This window comes from Australozyma saopauloensis, chromosome 7, assembly GCF_035610405.1.
Source record: "Australozyma saopauloensis chromosome 7, complete sequence".
NCBI classification, from domain to species: domain Eukaryota; kingdom Fungi; phylum Ascomycota; class Pichiomycetes; order Serinales; family Metschnikowiaceae; genus Australozyma; species Australozyma saopauloensis.
In genome coordinates, this window is record NC_086137.1 from 478,015 (window position 1) to 502,991 (window position 24,977).

Consider the following 24,977-nt stretch of genomic DNA (forward strand, 5'->3'; position numbering starts at 1 on the left):
CATTCGCGCCGTAAATTGGAGGTCTGGCCTGAGGTTGGCTCGTATATTCGCTTTTTTGGGCTTTCTGAGGCGGGTCCTCAAGCTATTGATCCGTATTAGGATTGGCAGGTAAACAATGTGTACTTCGTCTAAGCCATGTATCATCAGCGTCATGTATCTGGTTCTATTGAATAAGCTAGTGACTAGGTTTTTGGAATGTTGAGGTCAGACACAGTTGCTTTAACCGCGTGAAAATCAGTAGGAGGTTCGAGGTGACTTGGTTGTAGAGGAATACTCATCGATACGAAAATGCGAAGTTTGGACAGCTGCCTTGCTCTTCTATTTTTTGCAGTTGTTGTAGTGTCTGTGTGAATTTCCTTGTATGTTGGGATGTTGAAATTTGTGTGGTGGATATTGTGTGCTTCGTGGTGTGTACTATGGGCCAGGGCCAGAACGCGATCAATCTGAATTTTGAGCGTTTGTACGAAGTGTGGGTTTTGCAGTGCTGCTGAGGCCTCTATACAGTATGCCGAAGGAATGTATGGTTAAGCAGATAGTCAAATACCAATCTGTGCCAGAGAATGTGTCTTCGAGAGCTTAAAATGGTAAATGTGTAGTCACAATGACTAGAGTCAATGGCTTTTGCCCTCGACTAACTGTCTACAATCAATATTCAACATTAGGCAATAGGTTAGTATCAACAATATCCCAACTTTATTCAAAGCTGCATACCAGATAATAACGAACCAATGACATATCAAAACTCAGCACAGAGCACTACATGCAAGGACGTAGACAAAGACAGGAATAACCATCATGTTCAGAGAAAAACCCCGAGCATCTTAGCGACTTTTATCTCGGACGATATTCAACAAAAATCCATGCATCGCTTACACAAGAAACCCTCCACAAATTCCTTCGTACCCAGAGGAGAATATCTTCCAATCCTTCAACGTCCCTATTTGAGTTGACTAAAACGCGGATATCTCTTAGTGTGCTGCCGATCCTCAACTAGCGACCGCTGTTGCGTTTTGCTGATTTACCGTCTAATTGACGCGCATCAGATTACTTGGCAACGGCCTGTACACAGGTGCGGACAATTAAGGTGGAACACTCCCTATTCCTGTATGACTCGTAGGAAAAACGTTCACCGCTGATGATTCCTCCAGGAATTACTCATCTCGTCAAGAGACGAAAAAAAGATTTTTGCAAAACCCGCCAATCAAGTTTTAGCTGTGTCGGCAGAAAACTCCAAGTTGCACTTCCTGTAAATTCCTCCTAGGAGCGTATCTTGCATGGGGGTGAACCACACTGCTCCCGTGCCACTCGTCAGATTCACTTTGGTTGTCTTTACAACAATACTACGAGTAAGCGTCAATGCTTCAAGACACGTTGGTTGGAGAGAGAGACTTCTCTTTTTTTTTAATTTTTCAACTGGCAGATAGGGGTAAAATTCTGGCGGAACATGTAATATTTTGTATATCCCTGTCTTCTTCTGTCTTTGCACAAGTCCAAAATCGGGACCACTTATGTTTGGCACACAGCTCCCCTTCATCTCCCTAAAAATAAACGGATCTTCCATAGAATCCTTTGTTTGGGAGGTGATAGGATGTCAGCACTGGCACTGCAGATGAGCAAGATGACCAGAACTGCAGATGAAGAGCCACACACTCACAACCTTCAAAAAAGCTCACACGAAAAAAGGTTTACGCGCCCGCACGCCATGCGTCGCCGCTTATTCGTAATCTGTTGCAGACCCATGATAAACTCCTTTTAGCCAAAACAAGACCGTTTATATTCGCTCAATAATACAGTCTTGACTTCCTAGTGGAATGGTTTTGTTGTACGCGGGTGTATTCTCTGCAGATTCATCAGTCCAATAAATAGCGCACATTGTTCAGCTGAGGAGTTGATTTATTAGTCATGCATAAGCTCGCGCCAAACTTCGGAATGTTGACACATGAATGTGAAGAAAGACCCATCTTTTGTATTTTTTCTTGAAATGGTAGCGCATTGCTCCCCAGCTGAACCTATGGAAGTTATTGTTTAGGTTTGTTGCATATTCTACTAACGCCCAATTTGATTAAATTCTTAAATGAGTTAAATAATAGGGAGCCATGCATTTTGACAACCTTAAGTATGCCTCTATACATCTAACGCAGGGAGTGTGTAGGTGAGTGCAACGAACCCATACATGATTTGCACCAGGTGCAGATCCTGTTAACCGCTGGCGCGTGCCTCCTATCTATGGTTGATCTGAAAAAGAAAAGCGAATCATCAATCAAATTTAACGAAGATATAACTATTCTAGAATTTAACAGTCTGCGCGTTCTCCCCGCCCTCACTGAAAAGTCCAGTAATTATTGGTATACTGGACATCGGTGGACAATGGTTGGATCGTGAGGTGCTTGTTCTTTCCATTTAGCTGAAAGCGCAAAACACGAGTCTCTGGTTGACAACTCGAATTGAACTTTCCACTATTTTAATTAAACACGCTTCTTTCATTCTTCAACGGTTGCCAAATACCGTTGCACATGTTTGGTTACAAGTCCTTGCACATACTTGGTTGTAAGTCGTTGCAACAACCAACCAAATGCAAGTACTAACGCCTGGTTGCGAGTACGAAGGAACTCAAAACGGAAGCAGAAACTCCAGAATTGGATTTCAGAATGCATGATGTTGTATTGAACAAAATAAGGCCACACGAACTGCCTCGTATGCGGCTGTAACCGTTTCCTTGACAACTTGAAGTGCTCAGGCGCAAATCGAATATGTACAAGGGGATACATTTGCAATATAACCATGTTGCAAATACCACTCCTTGTTTGGAAGAACTCCCGCTCAACCTAGCTCGATTGTGGAGCAATTTCAAATTCCAGATTTGAGCAGTCGTTATTTCTGCCTCCTGACAAAAAGCTCTTTTGAAAATTGTGAACTCAAAGACTTCAATGTTTATATAGATATGCAAGAATCCTATCTTGATATATGTGACTGCTGATTTTGATGGATTTATACCAATTTTCATATTACCTCTCCAATCGAATGCACACACCAAATTAAAGACAAAGCTGAATATTAACAAGTGATAATTGAAATTAACAAAACAATTAAGTTCCTTCTTGTCGAATGACTTCATTGGAATCCTTCCAACATGGCGCCTTCATAAAAATTGAATAGAACCCAACAAAGCTTCAAGAAGCTTTGACAAAGAAGCTATTAAGGATAATCAGATACTTGAAGAATACAAATCTATATATAATCATACAGAAACAAATACTGACTGGCTTGACAAGCCTTCACGTTCAAGGAATTCTCAGGCTTCAAAAGTTTTCTGAAATTTAAGTCGATAACCAGAAAACTATCATGAAACCCGAAAGAAAATGAAGATATATTCAAGTTCAAATTCAATTCAATTGTGAATGGTCAAGCTACTACATAATTTTTTTCCCGGTCGTTACAAGCTACAATACACTTCTCAATGATTTACTACCCAATAGCTCAGTTTATGTAGAACTGAGACTTCTTGCCAAGAAAATGATTCGAAGAATCCGATACGTTAATTAGATTAAATCAGTAAATCGAGTCAAGAACTGCGATTTGTAGATAAAGAACCACTCCCCACGAAATTCCTGGAAGGATTTGACATTTCTATCGATATATCCCTGTATGTAAGCCAGTATTTTTCTTGGATTCTCCAGCTGAATTCCAGACCTCATGCAAAGCTATATCCTGGGGATCGATTGTAACCTTTAATCGACATGGCAGCATCAAAGCTAAGATTGCCCAAAGACAAATCCCGCAAAACCTACTTGACGAGAATAAGATGGCCGAAGGGATAGGTGGCAATGCAACCGTTTATTCCACAGTAAGGCAACAATCGGAATTACTACAAGATAACGGCGGCGAAGTGTCGCATATACGGCCGCGTTGCTACTGTGAGTATGCGCATGCCAACGTGAACAAAACACCAAAAGGATGCTCGCAAAATGGGAGATAATACAAAATACTCCACCAGAATGCCGATAATTGCCAAAAGAGATTAGTAAGTATATCCGCCGTGCAGCTACAGACAGGGGTCGCAGAGTCCGCTAAGGCCGGCACACAAACGTCAACAGAAATAACTCTTGGTGCATTACACACATCGCACCACTCGACGCACAGACGCCTTAATTGCTTGTCAATGTCAACCCCGTATGCATCACCAATGGTGATCTTTGAGGAGCTTTCGGTGTCGTCTCGTCTTCATATATAAGCCAGGGTTTTGCTGCCCCGAATTCTACACTTTTTTTTTGTGATTTCCATTATTGTGTCTTAAGCAACGTTGGCATTGAATGACTCTACTGCTAGATAACAATCCCTACACCTCCACATCATACACATACTAAAAAGCCTTCATCATACCAATATCTATCTCACACATCGAAGATACCTAGAAACTCCCCCAAATATTAAAGGTTCCTCCGGATTCGCTGCTCTTCGAAGTCTCTTTCTCTCTATTTTCACCGGTATTCTGAAAGTTCGGTACCAGGTGAACGCCCCAAGAAGCACTGTGAATTTTGATCCATCTAAACTTCCAGAACTCTATGGGAACACAGCCGGCAGTAGTGGATTTGAATTCAACATACCGGAAAGGCGATCGACAGTCGATTTCACATCTCCTAAACGAGCCTCCTGCTGCCCAATATCCAATGCTCCAAATAAATCCCATTGCGTATTCTGATTCACCCATTAGCCCTTCAATGTATTCACTTGCAGCGGTGGGTAGGTCAGGAAGCAGCTCCAGCGTGGGGACTCCAGCAATGCATCCTGAGTACAATATCCGGTATCCTGGAATGCATATGCAACAGGGCGCCAAACCAGGCTATTTTGCCGCGACACATCAGCCGTTCGTGTCCACATATTACAACTATGCGAGCGGAACACCAAATCAGGGCATTCTGTCTCAAATCAATACAGGAATGCATCCCCAGTTTCTGCACCCCCACGCACAACTGCTTAATAACATACACACCCTCAATCTCCCCCTTCACAGCCCCACCTCAATTTCTAATTTCTCTTCTCCAGCGCCCGGTCTGATGCTGGGGCTTCCCAGTCCCATGGAGCTAGGACATAAGCCATCTCTGCAGCAACTACGATACCCATTTTTTACCTCTTCTACCTCCGGCAACGGCACTGTGCCCGAGTCCAAGTCTTATTTACCAGGCGTTGCAGACGTGACGCAAATGCAGGACCTGATTGACAAGACCCAAGTAAGATATATTCAAGCTCCGCCAAAACAAATGCCCGTCCAAATGCCCTCATCGATTATTGGTTATGGTAATGCAATTGGGGCTGTTCCGCAAAATACTCCCTATTTCTATGGGCCCGGTGTTGTCGAGGGTCTACAGCCCGAGCTATATACAGGTCAGTGTCATCTGAACATGGTGGGATTCCCCTATTTTGGTCAAAAAAATCGACGCTTCCGCCGTAGATACCATCAAATTTATCGGAAGTATAAATGCCACCATCCAAACTGCACAAAAAGCTACGGGTCACTCAATCACCTCAACACGCACATAGTCACCAAGAACCATGGCCATCGTTTGTCCAAGGCTGAATTCCGAAGCCTTGTCGAAAATGAAGAGGATTATTTCTCGGCGCGCAAGGGCCGCAGCCATAGTGATAGCGCTTGCCTCTCGCCGGACGGGAGCGAGTCAGCGTGTTCTGTGGAAGAAGAGAAGAAGAACGAGGAAAAGACAGAGGAGAGATCGGCAAGCAAGCTCCCTCTGGTGAGTTCGATTGTACTGAATGTCAGCTAAAATGTGGTTCCATGGTGAAGTTTGGTGAGACAAGGTGTCTGGGTGTTTTCTTTAAAAGATAATATAATATAGTAATGAAGCACAAAAGCCAAGAAGAAACGATGTAATGAAGCGATAGAAAGATAGACAATCCAAATGACAAATTGAGAAAAAGATTTAGCGATGGAGTTGAGGGCCTTCAATTTCGAAGCATCAATCAATAAGCATTAAAACAAGCTCTACACTTTGGAGGGGCATGAGTACTATGCATAATTCAAATTCGGAATTTGGAGAATGAACAAAAATGCATCTGAGACAGGGGCAGTACTGAATTCTCCTCAGTTTTATCTAACGGTCGAAGTTTCATAGGTGTATTCATCATGCAACAGATCAAGAGATACAACAAGAGAGACTTTGAAACCCAAAAAGAATTGTAAACGCTTATATACAAAGAACGACGTCTTTCATTTCATTATCGACAGATTGCAAATACATGAAGAATACTAATTCTGGGAAATGGATATTAGGGCAGTAGTAAAATCGGTTTCAAACGAGATATTGCTAGCAGAGGATAAACATCACAATCTGACAAGTCTTGAAATAAATCGGTTATTGATCGCCGACGAAACAGGTCCGCCTATTTCCCCGCTCACAATCTAGCCAACCAGCAGAAAAGTTTAATTTGTTGAGCCTGTAATATCCTCTTATGAGCAAAGATAAGCTCGGATAGTAATAATCCTACTTTGAAAATTTATTCAGAAGAACTGGGAATTCAAAAGAAGAAACTCAAGAATTCAACTTGAACGAGGTAGAAAGCCTTCCATAATGCAAGGCCTCTAACAACCCTGTAGCTGTAATAGTTTTACAAATTTAGAAACGATGCCTCATAATCATCCTGCAAAAATTGTGTCACAAACGATACGAATGAGGAAGTTCAACGGTTCAAGCAGGATTAATAAAATGATCCTTCGTACAAATTCAAAGCCTTAGGAAAATATAAGAAACTTCGCGTGGCTCGCACTAATTCGGAATATATTCCGTCATATTGAAAGACCTTTCACACACTTGCGGCAGGAACTAGATAAAGTTGATCTGATTGCATTGCCAAAAACAATTTCGATGTAAGTACAGTCCTTTTTGCCTGGCGGCTAAATCTTACAGGACAGTAACAGACATAGCATCCTTGATTATGAGCCTTTGTTGCAAATGAATCCTTGCGCTACTACATTCACTCCGAGCTTGTGCAGAATCCTCTGATTTCAAGATCTAGAGCTCAACAAACCTGTTCACAATCGGCTTCTTCGTGTCGCCTCAGGTGTGGATGATCATTGCTCATACCAGATCGAGCCAAACTAGGAAAACATTCAGCCGCGGTACCGCCTTGGCGATCCGAGGTTCGGAATCGCACATCATATTACCGCTTCTAGAGAACGTTGCAATGCCAACTTCCTCAGAGATAAAAAGACTCAATTTAAACACCACTAACTAGGTATACGAGCATACCGGAGCATCTAGACGGGCCGATTCGGAACTTGTCTTAGCGAATTCAATTTGAGACAACTTACTTCACAAGAATCTGTGTTTATGGCCCGCTACAGGAAGCGAGGCTCATACCTTAAGCCATACCTTAAAAATGATTATGCCTTTGAACAGTGTGTGAAGAAGCGATAGGTTTCGCAAGAACGAGGCTTAGAAACAAACAGGAAACCTTGCGGCGTCGATTGAAATTGTGCTCATCGGCCTGACATCCCCTGGAGTTCTCTTGCGTCAGACGTTGGTTGACTTGGTTGACAGGAGGATCTGCAACAGCGCCCTCATAACCTTACGTAGTGTATATAGGGTCCGTCAAGAGGGGCTCATAACGCGAGTGCAAGACGCAGGTGCAGTCATTTTGTAATCGTGATAGGATCCGAAATTGAAAAATGGTGATTTCTTGAACCCTTCGACCATGAATCTCGTTGGAACCCAAGAACTGGCCATATGGGGTTAGTTTGTTTATTGCTCAAATGAGGCACCGTTTCTAGAATATTTCGATACTCAAAGCATCTGCGCCATAACCCCCTGCGCAGTGGTATCTGCAGGCACGCATTCCAAACAAATTACGGTAAGGGTCACTGGCTGCAATACAGCGCATTCCACATCCCCATCCCACATTGGAGAAAGAAATAAAATTCACCAATGGTCAGCGTTCTGTGTATAGCATGCATAGTTACCTTCTAAATGGGGCAGTTGCGACGCCTGCTGGATACACAAGCGATTATCTCCGATTACGTCAAGTCTAGTAGTCAAAAAACGGGGCGAGGCATTTTCTTGGGGACGAGTTTCTCAATGCAACAGCCGAAAGAGGAATTGAGAGGCTTATCTTAAAGTTTCGATTATTATTTACGAGAAGGCGTTGATGTAACTGGCGTGGTGGGCAGATTTGAGAAGTTCCTTCGAGCGCCCAGAGACAAAAGCGTCAGGGGCGGAGGACGAATTCAAAATAATTCTGAGACATCCCATTTCCGGAGCTATTTCCGCCCCACTGCTGATAATTGCCATTGTAATTGCTATTGTACTCGCTTCGCTACTTGCTTTGCTATCTGTTCTGCTGGTGTTCTGAGCAGCTCCACTATAATTCGCTTTCTACCGCTTCAACAGGAGGCATAACATAGAACAAAGAATCAAGAAAAGAAATTCCACTATTAATTTTCATCACAGGATCGCTTTTTAGACATTGTACGTCTAAGTCTGTGCCATTTGTGGTGCAGTGAGCCTGAGTTCTCCCTCGGAGCTTGTAAGCAGCAAAACAAAATGTAACCACACTCAACAACATAACTAAAATGAATCGAAGAATAGCACCCAATCATACTTTAAAGTTTTTTTTTTTGTCATGAAAACGTCAAATGATCTGGAGAGATCACACCCGTGCATCCCAGCTTTTATCTACAATCAGGGTCGAACTACACGAAACCTAATCTGATCCGTATCTGAAGAGCCTGGTCGACAATGTCAGAGCCTGGAGACGGAACACCACTCCCGCCTGCCAAGCTGAGTAAGCCGAAGCGGCTCACGTTGCAAGAAAGACTTGCTCAGGCTGCTAAATCGAAAAAGAAACAATCTGGAGTGCTGGATTTTCCTTCGCTCAGTGCTTGTAGCACCGCAGAAAATAGCCCAATAGTAACCCAGGACAATTCGTTTGCTGAGACCGAAGTTTCTGCTCTGGAAGCCGCCAATACGCTGGTTTCTGGGGAATCTGGCAAGCCCATAAGCAATGAGCCAAAGAGCGCAGAACCAGAAGGAAATGACTCTGGTAACAATACAGCACTAGATCCAGCAGCTGCTGCAGTTGCGCAGGCATTTTTAGACGGCGTAGACGTGCTGTACAATGCAGATGCATCAGTTTCGAGTTCTACATCCATGGGTGATGATCTGGGTGCTGGAAACGGAGCAAATGAGCCAGAACCTACCCAGAATGATCAGCAAAGCGTGACAGAGTCACTTTCCGTGGTCAATGGCCCTGAAACATCCGCAAAGGGTGTAGCTGAAGAGAGTCAAACCTGTTCACCTAATCCAGCGATAGACGAAACACTGAAGGAAGAAATTGCCGCTCTCAAGAAAGAGATCCAGAAACTCAGTCTATCTGTTGCTCTGAAATCGCATGAACTCGAGCTGTTGAAGAGAAATACCGGTTCTTCCGCCGTAGAAAAAAAACTCAAAGAGAAAGAGACCGTCATTGCTCAGCTCATGGATGAGGGTAAGGAACTCTCAAGCAAGGAAATCAAACAAAATGAACGCATCCGTGGTCTTGTAGCGCAAAATAAGGAGCTAGAGGCCAGCTTGAAAAATTATTCAGAAAAGAACAACCAGAGCCTTCTTAAGATCAGTGAGATCGAGGACTTGATAAAAGTACATAAATTTACATCCATTGATCAGCTCTTGGATGCGATGACAAAATCTACCCAAAAAATCGCCGATCTTCAGAATACGATTGATCGCACAAAGAAGCTGAATTGGGAGGGTAAGTACAAGGAGCTTCAAAAGCTCTACGAAACTGGTATTGATGAGCAACGGACCACACGAAAGGAAATTAGTGAGTTATCCGTTCAGTTGGAACTATTGCAAAATCTGAGCAAGCTCGAGCTACTGTCTAAGGAGGCCATAATTTCCGGCTTGAACCGAGAAATCATTCAGTTTAAGGATGAGGCAAGTTTGGAAGTGTCACGCTTAGAGTCGAAGATAGAGCAGCTACGATTGGAGAATGAAAGCTTCTTGAAGTCTGGCCATTTTGAGAGTAACTCAGATTCGAACGAATCTAGCAAGAAAATAGACTATCAGGATTATGCCAAGCTTTCACAGGCTAATCAGAAATTGCAAGAACAGTTCTTGTCTTCACTGGAGAATTGGCGTTTAATCGAGCTTGATTTGAGACAAAAAATCGAAAATCTCAACGCAACAGTAGACACACTCAAAAAGAGCAAAGTCAAGGCAACTGCGGAAATCAAGCGTTTACACAGTCAATTGAGTGAACAAACGGAGGAAATCACCAAGCTCAAGACAGAAATTCATCGCTTAACAGATTTGGACACCGAGACTACATTCAAACTCAAAATGAAGATGAATGACTACGCGGAGCTCGAGGAGCAACTAGTCAGTCTTCGGAATGTTTCAGAAGCCGATCAAAATAATTACGAAATGAAGATCCAAACACTTCTGGAGACCATCACAGCATTACAGTCCCAATCACAACAATTTCCAGTGTCAATGTCGTCTGACAACATTTCTCTTCAGAACAGTCATAGGCAGTCACAGGAGCAATTCCTGATGACGCGAGCAGAACATCCACGGCCTCCATTGCGCCTACACTCGCTGAATTCGTTGACCTTCCCACTGTACCCGAACCTGGCTATCAACACACCTCTTGTTGGTTGGGATGACAACGGCTTCACACAATCCCAATTCCAATTCATCCCAGAGACTCCTAACTCGCAAATGATTAGCTCTGAAATCTTTCCACAGGATGCAGCCGACTCCACGTCGTCCAACACACCTGTCAGAAGCACCAGTGGTGCCACCAAAAACATCCAGATTATAAGTAAAATGAGCTCCAATATTCGTCGCTTAGAGATGGAGATTCTCACGCTTCAGGAGGAAAACGAAGAGCTCGTGAAAGAAAAGGAACAGGCACAACAGGAGATTATGGCGCTATTTGACGCACAAAAGGACGTCAGCGACTTGAAGGCGCGCACAGAAGAGCTTGCGCAAGAGCTTGAAAAGAAGCGCAAGACGGAGGATACGTTGATGGTGCTTGTGGGCGAAAAGTCGGAGCAAGTTGAGGAGCTCCGCGCGGATGTTGCCGACTTGAAGGACCTTATGCGGCAACAAGTGCAGCAAATGATTGAGATGCAACAGAAATAAGGCAGTACCTGCTGACCATCTGACCAATGATGCACAATGTGGCACTTTCTACAACAGTACGACACTGCTTATAAACTCACCAATACACTCGTTTCATAGGAATCAATGGTGATTCAATTAAATAAATCATCAAACTATAACAATACCAAATCAAAACGACAAGTTCTGGAAAAAAGAAACGTTTAGCAGAACCGCGCATTCGATTTCGATAGTATGAATGGTTTTTAGAGATAAGGACCTGCAGACAAACACCCAGCAATAACGGCCCCCAGATTCTAAAATGCAGAACACTCTCTCCATACTTCGAAAAACTAAAGCAGGAACTCCGTTTCCAACCTGAAAACGACAAATTTCACTCGGACTTTGCTCAATTGGGAAATAAGCCAGTGCTCGTAACCATGAAACTCGCCATTGGCGTTCTTCTATTGGCTGTTGCTGCCTCAGCATCGTCTGATTTGCAGCCGAAACCATACCTGCTCCAAATTGACCGTATTCTTCAACAAAAGAAACATCACGACTCCTTCAAAAGTGTGTTTACCTCTGAAAAACCCAGCGACAACTGTCCGCCATGCTTCAACTGTAATCTTCCAAATTTCGAGTGTACCCAGTTTTCCCAATGTAACACATTTACAGGAATGTGTGAGTGTAGAGATGGATATGGAGGAATGGACTGTTCAGAGCCCTTGTGTGGATCTCTTTCTGATGGCAACAAAAATCGTCCGCAGCGTGGAAATGAGACTTGCCAATGTAAAGATGGATGGGGTGGAATCAATTGTAATTTATGTACCGCTGACGCTCTGTGTGACCCATTTGTGCCTGAGGGCCTTAAAGGAACGTGTTACACGGGTGGTGCGATCGTTAACACGGCGCACCAGATGTGTGATGTGACAAATCCAAAGATTATTGCTATTTTGGAAGGCAAGAAGCCACAGGTGACCATCAGCTGTAACAAGACAGCAGCCGCGTGCGATTTCCAGTTCTGGATTGCTGAGCGGGAGTCTTTTTACTGTGACTTGTCCAAATGTGACTTTGCTCATGATCTCACTTCCAATGGCACCCGCTATAGATGCGAGGAAGTGGCCTGCAAATGCTTGCCAGATCGCATGTTGTGCGGTGAAGACGGTTCTATTGATATAAGCGAGTTTCTCACCGAGACCATTCGTGGACCGGGTGAGATCTCCTGCGACTTGAATAAGAAAAACTGTAAGTTCTCCGAACCTAGTATGAACGATTTGATTTCGTCCGTATTTGGCGATCCTTACATCACTTTGCACTGCAAATCGGGCGAGTGTTTGCACAAGAGTGAAATTCCTGGCTACGATCTTCCCGGCAGAAAGAAAATTACCCTCAATGATATTTTAACCATTGCTGCCGTGGCCTTAGTGACTGCAGTTGCCATCGCATTTACTCTCTACAACATCGGACGTAGTCCCATGTTTAAGCAGTACAAGGACTATCCCTCCAATACTGAGGAAAATCCGCTCAGCAACAACTTCACCCCTACCACACTCTCATTTAGTGACATCAACTATTCCATTGGTAAAAACAAGATCTTGAACAACATCTATGGACTCGTCGAACCGGGCCAATGCTTATCTATCATGGGAGGCTCTGGTGCTGGAAAAACCACTTTGCTCGACATTTTGGCAGGCAAAGCCAAGTCGGGGACTGTCGAAAAGAATATATATGTCAACGGTAAGATCTTGCCTGCCACAGACTACAAAAAGATAGTGGGTTTCGTTGACCAAGAAGACCATCTTATTCCAACTCTTACAGTCTATGAAACCGTTCTTAACTCTGCTTTGTTGCGTTTGCCTCGTGCCATGGACGTAAACTCCAAAATTGCCAAGGTTCATGAGGTTTTGAATGAGTTAAGAATCTACCACATAAAAGATCGTGTAATTGGATCTGATTTCAAAAGGGGAATATCTGGAGGAGAAAAAAGACGTGTGTCCATTGCTTGTGAACTTGTTACCTCTCCATCAATCTTATTCCTAGACGAGCCAACGTCCGGTCTTGATGCATACAATGCGAAGAATGTTATTGACAGCCTTGTGAAGTTGGCCAAAGACTTCAATAGAACCATAGTTTTCACTATTCATCAGCCACGCAGTAACATTGTTTCTCTTTTTGACAAGCTTGTTTTACTCTCTGAGGGAGACTTGGTGTATTCTGGAGATATGATCAACTGCAACGACTTCTTTGGTAAAAATGGATACCAATGCCCTCTCGGCTACAACATTGCTGATTACTTGATTGATATCACTGTCGACCACAAGAAAATCCTCAAGATTGCCTCCGAGGAGGATCCCCATGAAGCTTTCCTCTCGCAAACTACTTCTGAAGCCGATGTGACTAGAGAATGGGAGCACTTGGCGGTTCACAGAGACGAATACAACTACCAACAAGTGGATGGACCTAATGATGGTAAAATCATCCAGATTACCAATAAGCTTCCGCAGATTTTCTATGAGAGTCCTTTGGCAATCAATTTGAGACAGGAGATCCTACACCTTGCAAATAACCCGTTGGACTTGGATATCCAGCAGCACCTATTGAAGAGAGCTTCCTTCTGGACGCAATTCTCCATTTTGAGCTCGCGTACATTCAAGAACTTGTACCGTAACCCCAAGCTTCTTTTGTCCAACTATGTACTTTCGCTTATGGTTGGCCTTTTCTGTGGCCTTTTGTACTACCACGTGAGCAACGATATCAGCGGATTCCAAAACCGTCTTGGTCTCTTTTTCTTCATATTGGCGCTCTTCGGCTTTTCTTCATTGACGGGCCTCCACTCCTTCGCTGAAGAAAGAATCATTTTCATAAGAGAACGTGCAAATAACTACTACCACCCCTTGGCATACTATGCAAGCAAAATGGTTTGCGACTTGATCCCATTGCGCGTTTTCCCACCAATCATCTTGCTCAGTATTCTTTATCCATTAGTTGGACTCACCATGGACCACAATGGCTTTGTCAAGGCGCTTATGGTGTTGGTTGTATTCAACGTCGCAGTAGCTGTCGAAATTCTCATTGTTGGAATTTTGGTCAAAGATGCTAGCACCTCTACAATTTTCGGTGTTTTGATTTTGTTGTTCTCGCTCTTGTTCGCGGGATTGTTCATCAACAGTGAGGACTTGAAGTTCACCACCAAGTGGCTTCAATGGATTTCACTTTTCCATTATGCGTACGAGGCTTTGGCAATCAATGAAGTTAGAGACTTGATTCTCAGGGAGAAGAAGTATGGCCTCTCAATCGAGGTTCCGGGCGCCGTTATTCTCAGCACTTTTGGTTTCAACGTGGCCGCCTTCTGGAAGGATGTGTCGGCATTGCTTGCTTGGGCTGGAACCTTCTTGGTGCTTGGGTATGTCTTTTTGCACTTCTACACTTATGAAAGAAGATAAATAGAGTAATACATTTAAACTTTGATGAGTATTTTTAAATAGAACTAGATTATCTGATGGCTATCTAAAGATCAAAATTTCGAACAAGGCAACTTGTCCGAGTGGTTAAGGAGAAAGATTAGAAATCTTTTGGGCTTTGCCCGCGCAGGTTCGAGTCCTGCAGTTGTCGATATTTTTTGATGTTTTGTGTTCAATGAAGTACTACTGACTTCTTATTCTTTTTTGTAATTTACCTTTTATGATCATTAAAACATACGTAACTTTTGTTTCGCGCTTGTGTAGAGTAATTTTCATTTTCTTGATGTTTACGATTGCTGCCTAAAAAGCAAAAAGACTAGAAACTACGGACTCACGAGAATCGCATTAAAGACCATGAATTACCTATGGGAGACGTACATAAATTAATCCCATCTAGTGGTACCGCGCGGTACCGTCGGACTGACGCGCCGATAAACATTAAAGCAATGCTTCGAGAACAGCTCGTATAAGCAGTCTATATCGCCGAGAGGCTTACTCAGAGATGAAGGTGACCTCGTTGAAGGCAGTTCCGGGAACCTTTTTGCCATCATACTCCAAAGTCAAGGTATTGCAGAACTGATAGATGTATGGCTTAGCGCCAGCAATACCGCTGACAATGTTCTTGATGAGCTGTGGAATCTCAGCCATGACATCGACACGTTCCACGAGGGCCTTGATAGGACCAGAAACAGTGGCAACGGTCAGTTTTCCGTCGGAGCCCTTGAAGTTGAAGGTGATAGCCTTAGGAACATTCCAACCGACGTCATCTTGCTCCGCATCTTCGTGAACGATCTCATTGTCGATGGACGTGGCAATGATCAGGTTCTTATCAGTCAAAATGGCAACGTTGACCTTAGTAAGCGCATACGAAACAGGGGTTGTGAACTCCATCTGTACGGCAGAAAAGTCATCGGACTGGAAGTTCAAGAAGTTCCATGCTTTAGCTGCATGGTGTGGCTTCATGCCCTGCATTGCCATCACAAACATAGTGTAGCCATTGATATCCACGGTGCCGTTCTTCAATTTGATGGTTCCAGTAACAGAACATCTAGGCCAGAACACATGACGCATAGATCCCCAAGGGGCGTTGACGTTGTCACCGTAATATGTCAGACCATCCTTCCCGAAAATAACACCGGGAGTGAGTCTCTTCATGGTCAAGTTCACCTCGGACTCGGCATTGACGGTGGACTTCAACACAAAGGTGTCGTCGCCAGAGTGCTCGATGGAAACACCGTCAGCATAGAAATTGCTTCCGTCAGTGCGGAAGTTCTCTAACGCAGTCAGTGTCCACACGCAATGCTCATCTTCAGCGCCAGTCTTGTTGTTGTACAATCTAAACGTGAACTGAGCCGTGGTCTTCAATCCCATCAAGTTGGAGTGGATCACCTGCGCAAAGCCGGTGTATCCGGAGGTCAAATCCAGGAAATAAAACGTTTGTGTTTCCACATTGGTGTAGTCTGGATGGAGCCAATTGAAGTCGGCAATGGTGGTGTCTCTGGAAACAGGACAGTCGCCGTTATTTATGGTGTCGACAACAGTGTGGATGGCTTCTCTGCCGTACTCGGGTTCAGCGGTGCCTGCGACGGCGGAAAGTCCAGATTGAACCCACTTAAGCATTGTTGGTTGTGTTTGTACTACGAAAGAAAAGTGGTTGCTAAAGGAGGGAGGAGTGCATGAAGGACAATGCGGATAAGGAGGAGGAGGATAGCCGGAGGCGAAAAAGATCGAGGAAAAATAGAGATTAGAGATTAGAATGAGTTTGTTTTTACGGCTGTACATGAAGATTTTGGCAGTTTATTTCTGTTGATTTTCCAGTAGTGGTTGAGCTAGATAGTTTCGGAAAGGGAGAAGATTGGGATGCGAAATAATGAAAGGGGATTTTAAGATGACTGTTATTTGGGAGTGGAGAAAATTTCACTGAAAAACATGACTATTGATTTTGGTGGATTAAGCTTGTTGAGGCCAGAACTTGTCTCTTGGCGGATACTTTTCGAACGCAAAGAAGCATAGACTGTTGGCTTGCCAAAGAAAAAACGTTTCGGAAGCTCCAAATTTACCATATAACATAATGAAGTCTTACAATTGTTTCTTTGAAGTGCCGTCTCGATTTTCGGAGGGATTGACCTTAACAGATTTCTTCGAATCACTATTCGAATATCTGTTCAATTGTATTACAGCCAATTGATAATATTTATAGTTTGAATCCAAACTCATTCGGATAGCCGAAAGTATTGACTCGGATCTTCACCGAGGTGTTTTGGATCTTGCGTCATGAGCTTTAGAGTCGGGGTGGATACATCTTTGCAAAATACACAAGGAAGAACACCTCTGTTTATGCAACGCTATACACTAAAAAGTATCATACAAAGAAATGGTTTTGTTTCGTACACACAGAGTAGTGTTGAAAATTAGCGACTGTGCCATTTCTCGCGCTACCCTACTCATGCCACTACCTATTCTTATTCAAGATTCGAACAAGAATTTGACAACGTTCTTGCAATTTCCAAATACTTTTGTCAACATTTCGAACATGGAACAGAATATGCTCTTTCAAAGTGATTTGAAACAACACAGAGAGCTCTTTGTCCTCAATTGATTCATCCACTGACTCAGAGACTGTCCTTTCCATTTCCTTGAAGAAATCTCTCATCAACCGCCTATACTGGCGCAATCTCTGGATAAAATCATAGAAAGCACGATGATTCTTTCGACTGTAGCCTGGCTCTTCAAGACAGAGGAGGATGACCCTTTCTAACTCTTCGGATATTGTACTTACAAAGTCCAGAATTTCTTTTTGTGCAACTTTTGCTTCCTGAATTATAAATATTTGAGCTGCGAGGAGCTTCACTTCCAACTCATCGTATGGGGAGCTCTCATCCTCGACCATTGCACTCGCAGAAAAAATGCTACGAGGGAAACTAGCGTGGTATGTTCAATTTTACGGATTTTTATGTCTCGTGTGATGTTTATGTGTATCGAAATTCTGATTATTGAGAGGAAACCAAGAGTAGGTGTTTCGGAATCTGAAACAAGAGGCGTTCTGTTTCGAATTTCCTCGTCAGGCGCGAAATTGAAAATTGAAAATTGGGAATTCTTCAGAAATAATACGAATAGAAATTTGTAGGGAGTTTAATCTCTTTGAGACATACTCTCATCATTTTACGTGGCACCTCATTTGACTTAGCGGAAACGACCACAACATGAAGTTGGCGATGAAAGAGGACATAAATGTGTACAAGACCGAAGAGAAGAAATTTCCGATTCTTGGAATATTGTTCGCTGGAAATCAAGATTTCAAGAGATCATCGTGAATGTATATGCCGCTTCACCCTACCTTTGATTGTTTGATCAAATAGTCTGATTTGCAAACTGTCTCTTTTCTAAATCTGAGCTTGAATTTACCTTCGTTCACTGAGTCGAGTACAATACGTCCCACCTCCATCAACGCTTGCTGCAACATGAATGATGGCGGCTTAGGTTATCAAGGTAATCATTGAGGCACGGTCACTTCAGATTCACTCATAGAACAACCTTTTATTAAGATACCCCATTGAAACCCAGTTGCTTACGCTCAACTGAAGAAAAAGACACGTCGATAAATTGTAGTTGAGGCTGTCACATAATTATCCGAAATCTCGTACACTTACATTTTTAGTATAGTCGTCTAGCACGTGAGATTTCTTACTCGAATGACTCGATGACCTTGGTTCGAGTCCATGGCTCACCGCAACGTTTTTTGATTATTTTCTAAAATAATTTAACCTGAATATCATTGCACTTATTGAAATAGAGTATGCTAAGTTTGGGTAGAATTGAAGTCAATTTGGGTCTGATTGACATCTATCTTACTACGCAGAAACGAAGGAGTGTCGTCAAACGAGACGAACAGTATGCCGAATTATACGGAAGACCAAAGAAAGCTATTACACAGATACATAAAATAAAATCTTCCACCCACCGATGTAATATGCAACTGACTTATTCGATTATGCTACCAATACATCCGAAATGCATCGTTTCACATAAAAGTCGAAGTCAAGAAAAATTCAAAGTAATAGATAGTCTATTGTTCAGTAACCAACTCACCGGCCCTAATACGATACTCTCTTCTAGGAGAAGCTCTCTACAAGTTCAACGAGGGAAAGGGTATGACTGAAGCCAAAATGATTTAGAGTAAGAAAAAAACTATACTTTTTTGGGGACACATCAAGGGCGCTGCTTCTGAAAAGTATGTCAGTTTGAAAAATTGTCTACTTTGACTCAGTATGGAATCGAACAAGTTAAAACCATTGCCATTCTCGGCTCTAGATTCTTCGTTGATGTGGACGAGTGCTAAAACTAAAAGAGTTGCACCCTTCGGGGAAGTTAACAGAATATTTTTATAGAATGGAATATAAAGAGCTTCAACAGAACCACTTTTCAACAAGCTTTAAGGAGCATCACTCTTGTGCTATCTTTAAAGTATTCAAAGGTGCTTCGAAGAATGCAATTTTGCCTTAGAAGGCTTCTTGATTTCAGAAACACTTTTGGTTGGCTTCGGAAGTGCTAAGACCTTGGCCTCGCGAGACTTCCTTAAGCGTTCTTTAACACTCGCAACACAAAGACGGATTGCACCGTACGCCAAGTGCAACAAAAGCGAAAGAGCGAGTACGGCAAAGAAGCCTGCCACTAAAATATAAGGCAAAAATACCAAAACCATGTCACCGCTGGAAAGCGTGTAGTTCAGCAAATTGTTTCTTCCAGTTCCAAGGGAGCTCGAATGAGACGAATAGCCGTGGCATGGATATGAGTAACAGTAATCGGAATATGGATCGCGCCCTCCCATAAACCCTCCCCACCTACCACTACTGCCATATCCTTTTCTTGAGGAGCCAGAACTTTTGTAGCCACCCGTTTTATCAATTTTGTTTGTCGTGCCAGAATTACTGGTTAGACCATTGTTGTTTGTTGAACCATAATTACTTCTAAAACCGTAGTTGTTTGTTGAACCAGAATTACTCGATAAACCATTGTTGTTAGCTGCGGCAAAGTTACTGGTTGAACCGTAATTGCTTGTTGTACCATAGTCTTTTGTTTTACCATAGTCTTTTGTCTTTCCGTAGTCTTTTGTTTTACCATAGTCTTTTGTCTTTCCGTAGTCTTTTGTCTTTCCGTAGTCTTTTGTCTTTCCGTAGTCTTTTGTCTTTCCGTAGTCTTTTGTCTTACCGTAGCTGGAACTACTCAGTGAAGAACTTCCCGAACCTTTGCTTCCAAAATGAAAGCCAAAGAGTCGCTTATAAAGTGTTGGCTCCTCCTCCGTTTCATGAGATCTTGCTTGAAAATCTAAATTCGACGAAGGATTAGGAGTAAGAGAGTTACTCTCTTTGATTTGCTGAAGGATTCTGGAGATTGATACCATTTTCGTGACCACGAAAGCGAGCTTCTACCAACAATTTAAGACAATTTGCTCAAGCGTATATACGGAAGAATTTTTATTTTTACTCATTTATACAAAAGATTTGTTAGGCGCAAGCAAATACCACTTCGGCAGTAATAGCCCTGAACAGAATAGAGTATGGAGTCACCGCTAGCCGAGAGAATGACTTCGGCCGAACCAACCTTCTCGAACGAGAAAAGTAACTGCTCTGAATTCGGCGAAATCAACAGGCAACTGAAGTTGCCTGTTACACCGAATGGAGAGTATGGTGCTCATCATGTGTTCCGCCTTCCTGAACAAAAACCGAAAGATACGAAATAGGATGCAATCCAATATTATATGGCTTTTCAATAGCAACCTACATATTGTACATATTGGAAGCTTCAGCTCATGCTATAGCTAGCAAAATAATTAGTTAACACAGCAGTCCAATGACAAAAAGTCAATCAACGTGGATAGTGGCATGAACTATTAGTCTACAGGAGAAAAGTTTAGCAAGAAACGGGTGAACATAAAAATACGGAAATCAAGATGTGGATATGCATCTAGAACTGCGCTCAGACTGTTCCAGCAAAGTATTTCGAACTTAAATTATGACTACGAAAACAATTACTCAAAGTGTCGTGCTTGATTTAAATGCTCTAAAATGAATTTTGTATCACAGTGTCATCTCTTTGCCTAGAAAAGCATGTTGCATTTCGACCAGAGGTTGTATAGTCACTTTTAGATAGATGTCTAAAGACTTGACAGACAACAAAAATTTTCAACTGCGTAATCTGGCACACCATGATCCTTTTGATAATTGATTTCGTCCATATTGTGACCTCATTTTTTGCTGATATGCTTTTGATCGAGGTATATATTTAATGTCACCTATCATGCTCGCATATGATCGGAAAGCAATTAAAAAATGGTTTCTAAAAAGGACCACTTTACTCAAAACAATCTCACCTTCCTTTCCACATCGAGAGTGGGGCGTGTCTTGCCACTCGCAGAATTCTCGCATTATTACGCTAAAAGAACGCAGCGCACAAATCGCGCGAAGGTATAAATGAGGCCAGTAATCCTGGGAAATATTTCCTCATCAATCAATTCTTAATCATAACTTATAAACATCATCGAAATGGCCTGCTCTTGTTCTCCTTGCCAATGCAACACCTGCAAATGTGCTCAATGCTCCTGCTCTGAGTGCAAATGTGGTCAAACGCAAACCCCAACTTGCGATTGTTCCAAGTGCAACTGTTAAGTTTCATAGATATGTATTCTGCAATAAAATCTTTTGATAATACTACTTCGTAGGAGACCGTAGTTTTGAAGACTAATGAAAAGTCATTTTGGAAAGTAAAGAAGCAAACAACTAGACAACTTCGCGACCAATGAATGCGATAAAGCAAAATGAGAACTTCTGTGATGCTTGGATATTGGACTCGTTCGCTGCAAAGCGTCTCCGAAAGAGATGAGACAGAGATGAGTGTTTTAGAGACAACTGAAGCTGGAAATTGTTGAACAGAAGAATTGTCTTTCAAAGATATTCTCTGGTAGTGTAAGATCTTGATTCCGATTATCTTATCCTCAGTGCGTTCGCTAGATGCTGTAGCACATACTAAAAGACTGTCTGTTCAGCAAAACATCAGTGAAAGAACCCTCGCTTGTTATTTATGAGAACTTATGTCAAAATGGGTCAGGCCTTCGAAATGTGACATACTAGGTTGGAAAGATGCCACCATCCTATGTTCTTTATTGGTTCCGGAAAGCCTCACTTGTTTGGAACGAGCGGCTAGACTTTAAGATTGCGAGTCAAGTGTCTGGGACAATCCAAAAAACGAGCAAACTGGAACAAAAATCCCGATTCTGATACTTTATTGAAAGACATCATCTGAACGAACAGTTGTCTCTACAAAGTCCAATACTAGGCCACACAAAAAAACTGCCCAGCCAATCTCTTTTGCCAAGGATATTAATTTAAGTGGCTATGGAGGTTTCGCTACTTGCATCTATCGCAACCAATATCTGCTCCGTATTCGAATTTTCAAGAGAAGCATTGCATACTCAATACACACAAGTGTGGATGCCACAAGCAACAAACGAACAAACAAAAACCCAACCAAAATCTTTTGAAGCTATGTTTGATTAGTTCGCCTATTCTTTGATTATTTCACGTTCATTAGCTTCTGGTCACACCCACACTACAATTCTACAGTTCTTATCTCCTGCACACACCCACTGTCTACTGCTATATCTTATCTAATCAAAACTACCCACAATTCATCCGAACCTTTCTAACAGCAGATAAAAGCAAGACCAATGTCTCTGTATACTCAAAAATCCAATGATAAGCGTTTAGAGACTAGTGATACGTTCCTTCTGCGTGTTTTTGGCCTCCATTCAATCTATAATCAAACCCAACAGAATTATCAGTTTTACGACCCTGCAAATGATGTTGAAGATACAAATGGGGACCTGCCACTGCTAGAGCTGCTTCAGCGGAATTTACAGTTTCGGCGGGACCTGGGTGACGTAGAATTGGGGATGTTGGCTTCTGACAGAAACTTACTAAATCTGGACTCAGAACTGGGCCTCCTGTCTGCACTGGAGCCTCTGCTGCCACTTCTAGCACCTTATAAACCTTCCAAGTTGGTACTGTCTGACTATTCTGTCGTTCCAGGCGCTGGTGCTGGCACCAGAGGAGATGGTAGGATAGTTGGCGATGAGAGTGAACTTGACCCAATTTCCATCAACGAGAACTATACAAGTGGGAACAAGACCAATAAAGCGTCTGTAGGTACGTCTTTGCGGTTCAATTTACCTCAAAAAACATCACAGCAGCCTGACATTCAAACTGAGCATAGGAAAAGCAGCCACGCCACAATTCCACAACATAGACTGCTGGTTGCTCGGAATAGACGCCTTATACCTCCGAAGGAAAAGGCACTATACCTCTGGGCTAATATTGTCAATATGGACGATTTCTTAGCCGACCTATACTACTACTATCGTGGAAAGGGCCTTGTAAGCATTGTCATGGGCCGAGCGGTCGATATTTTTATTCTTGTATTTATTCTTGGCTTCACTTCTTTCCTCAAATGGGGAATAGACTACGAAAAATACTTCAACCACTGGAAATCGAAATCCATCGAGACATTGACTCTCAGCGACCTAATAATACCTGGATTTGTCATTCACAATATTCCATTTTCTTTCAAGATCTTGTTGTTGGGATTCAGTGCTTATATAGGGCTCCGCTTGCTCCAATTGTACTTTGACTACAGATACAAACTAGCAGAGCTCCAAAACTTCTACAGAAACCTTTTAGGAATCCCCAATGACCTCGAACTAATGACTATCCCTTGGTCAATCATCGTGGAGCGTCTTATGTTGCTCAAGGACTACAATTCACTCACTTCCACCAGCCCCAACGTCCCACCCCATTATGTCAATGACTTGAACTCTAAAGTCAGATTGAATGCCCACGATATTGCCAACAGAATCATGCGAAAAGAGAATTATCTCATTGCATTGGTAAATAAGGATGTTTTGGATCTTTCCATTCCTGTCCCTTCTTTTCTTCTGTCATTCTTCAACAATAAGTCTGTTCTCACTCGCACCTTGGAATGGAACATCAAGTTGTGCATCAACAACTTTATATTCAATGAAAATGGCCAAGTCAACGCAAAAATTTTGAAAGAAGCCTCCCGCAATCAATTATCTAAAGAATTGAGCTCCAGATTCAAGAAGGCTGCTATCATTAACCTTCTTCTTTGCCCTTTCATTGTGATTTATTTTGTGTTATTGTACTTCTTCCGCTACTTCAATGAGTACAAATCAAATCCGTCATCTATTCTTGCTCTCAGACAATACACTCCCTGGGCCGAGTGGAAACTTAGGGAGTTCAACGAGTTATCACATTTTTTCATCAAGCGCTTGCACTTGTCTGTAGGCCCGGCAAACACATACATCAATCAATTTCCCGGAAGTGTGTTTGCAATTAACATTATGGCCTTGTTGAACTTTGTGTCGGGTGCCGTAATGGCAGTACTTGTTATCATGGGTTTATTATTCGAAGATGAGGAACACAGTTTCTGGTCTTTCGAACTTATTGATGGCCGAAGCACTCTTTTCTTTATTAGTTTATTCGGTACGGTATGGGCAGTGACGTCGAACTCCAATACTTCCACTGTTACCAAAACCGCAGAAAATTCCAATACTCAGGGCATTTCGTTCTTTTATGACCCAGAGGCCAGTTTGAGATATGTGTCTCAATTCACCCATTACTTACCGAGCTCATGGAATGGTAGATTGCATACTGTGGGAGTGAAGAATGAGTTTTGTGAGTTATACAGCTTGAAAATTGTGATAATCATGAACGAAATTTTGTCCTTAGTTCTCACGCCGTTTATTCTATGGTTCAAAATTTCGAGCAGCTCAAGCAGAATTATTGACTTTTTCAGGGAGTACACCATTCATGTTGACGGACTTGGTCATGTATGCTACTTTGCGATGTTCAATTTCGAGCAAAAAGACAAGAATATGATGTACAAGCTCAATACAAAAAGCAAGGCAAATCAGAAGACAGACAAACCGAAAGCGGCCAAAGCCAAACAATCGGATCTGGAAGAATCCAGTGAAGAAGAAGATCCGGATTTGAACGACTACTATCAGGATGATAAAATGATTAAATCATACATGTACTTTTTGCAGAGTTATGGAAATGAGGACCAAAGGAAAGCTGACGGAAAGGCTTTGCCCAAAGCTCCAATTGGGGTAGCACCTCCAATTCAACCTACAGAATCAATGGTGATATCCCGTAGACCGGGAACAAACTCAAAAGAAAGAGGGACGCCCTATGGCTATGGTAGTGAGTTTCACGAACTGTCGTACAACTTTGCAGAGCGATTGGATGCAAGCGGTGAAACAGTAGATAAGCGAAGAAAAGGCGTTTTGGGAATGCTCAATCAATTCTCTCGCCCAGCAGAGAGACCTTAGAAG

General features: G+C 42.6%; 6 protein-coding genes and 1 non-coding gene across 7 annotated transcripts; 5 read left to right on the top strand and 2 right to left on the bottom strand.

Annotated features, from left to right (window-relative positions):
• Positions 1-4,562: 4,562 nt before the first annotated feature.
• Positions 4,563-5,777, top strand: PUMCH_005147 (uncharacterized protein; the record flags this gene model as incomplete). Its single annotated transcript, XM_063024054.1, has 1 exon — positions 4,563-5,777. One exon carries the CDS (start codon positions 4,563-4,565, stop codon positions 5,775-5,777), a length of 1,215 nt encoding a protein of 404 aa, XP_062880124.1.
• A 2,967-nt stretch (positions 5,778-8,744) lies between these two features.
• Positions 8,745-11,153, top strand: PUMCH_005148 (uncharacterized protein; the record flags this gene model as incomplete). The annotated part of the gene is made up of 1 exon (XM_063024055.1): positions 8,745-11,153. The coding sequence occupies one exon, from the start codon at positions 8,745-8,747 to the stop codon at positions 11,151-11,153; it is 2,409 nt and encodes an 802-aa protein (XP_062880125.1).
• A 398-nt stretch (positions 11,154-11,551) lies between these two features.
• Positions 11,552-14,554, top strand: PUMCH_005149 (uncharacterized protein; the record flags this gene model as incomplete). Its single annotated transcript, XM_063024056.1, has 1 exon — positions 11,552-14,554. The coding sequence occupies one exon, from the start codon at positions 11,552-11,554 to the stop codon at positions 14,552-14,554; it is 3,003 nt and encodes a 1,000-aa protein (XP_062880126.1).
• An 87-nt stretch (positions 14,555-14,641) lies between these two features.
• Positions 14,642-14,723, top strand: PUMCH_005150. Its single transcript has one exon. It is a non-coding gene; the product is annotated as a tRNA-Ser (tRNA).
• A 341-nt stretch (positions 14,724-15,064) lies between these two features.
• On the bottom strand, positions 15,065-16,354 carry PUMCH_005151 (uncharacterized protein; the record flags this gene model as incomplete). The annotated part of the gene is made up of 1 exon (XM_063024057.1): positions 15,065-16,354. The coding sequence occupies one exon, from the start codon at positions 16,352-16,354 to the stop codon at positions 15,065-15,067; it is 1,290 nt and encodes a 429-aa protein (XP_062880127.1).
• A 2,686-nt stretch (positions 16,355-19,040) lies between these two features.
• PUMCH_005152 (uncharacterized protein) lies at positions 19,041-19,973 on the bottom strand (the record flags this gene model as incomplete). The annotated part of the gene is made up of 1 exon (XM_063024058.1): positions 19,041-19,973. The coding sequence occupies one exon, from the start codon at positions 19,971-19,973 to the stop codon at positions 19,041-19,043; it is 933 nt and encodes a 310-aa protein (XP_062880128.1).
• A 2,322-nt stretch (positions 19,974-22,295) lies between these two features.
• PUMCH_005153 (uncharacterized protein) lies at positions 22,296-24,974 on the top strand (the record flags this gene model as incomplete). Its single annotated transcript, XM_063024059.1, has 1 exon — positions 22,296-24,974. One exon carries the CDS (start codon positions 22,296-22,298, stop codon positions 24,972-24,974), a length of 2,679 nt encoding a protein of 892 aa, XP_062880129.1.
• Positions 24,975-24,977: the final 3 nt, after the last annotated feature.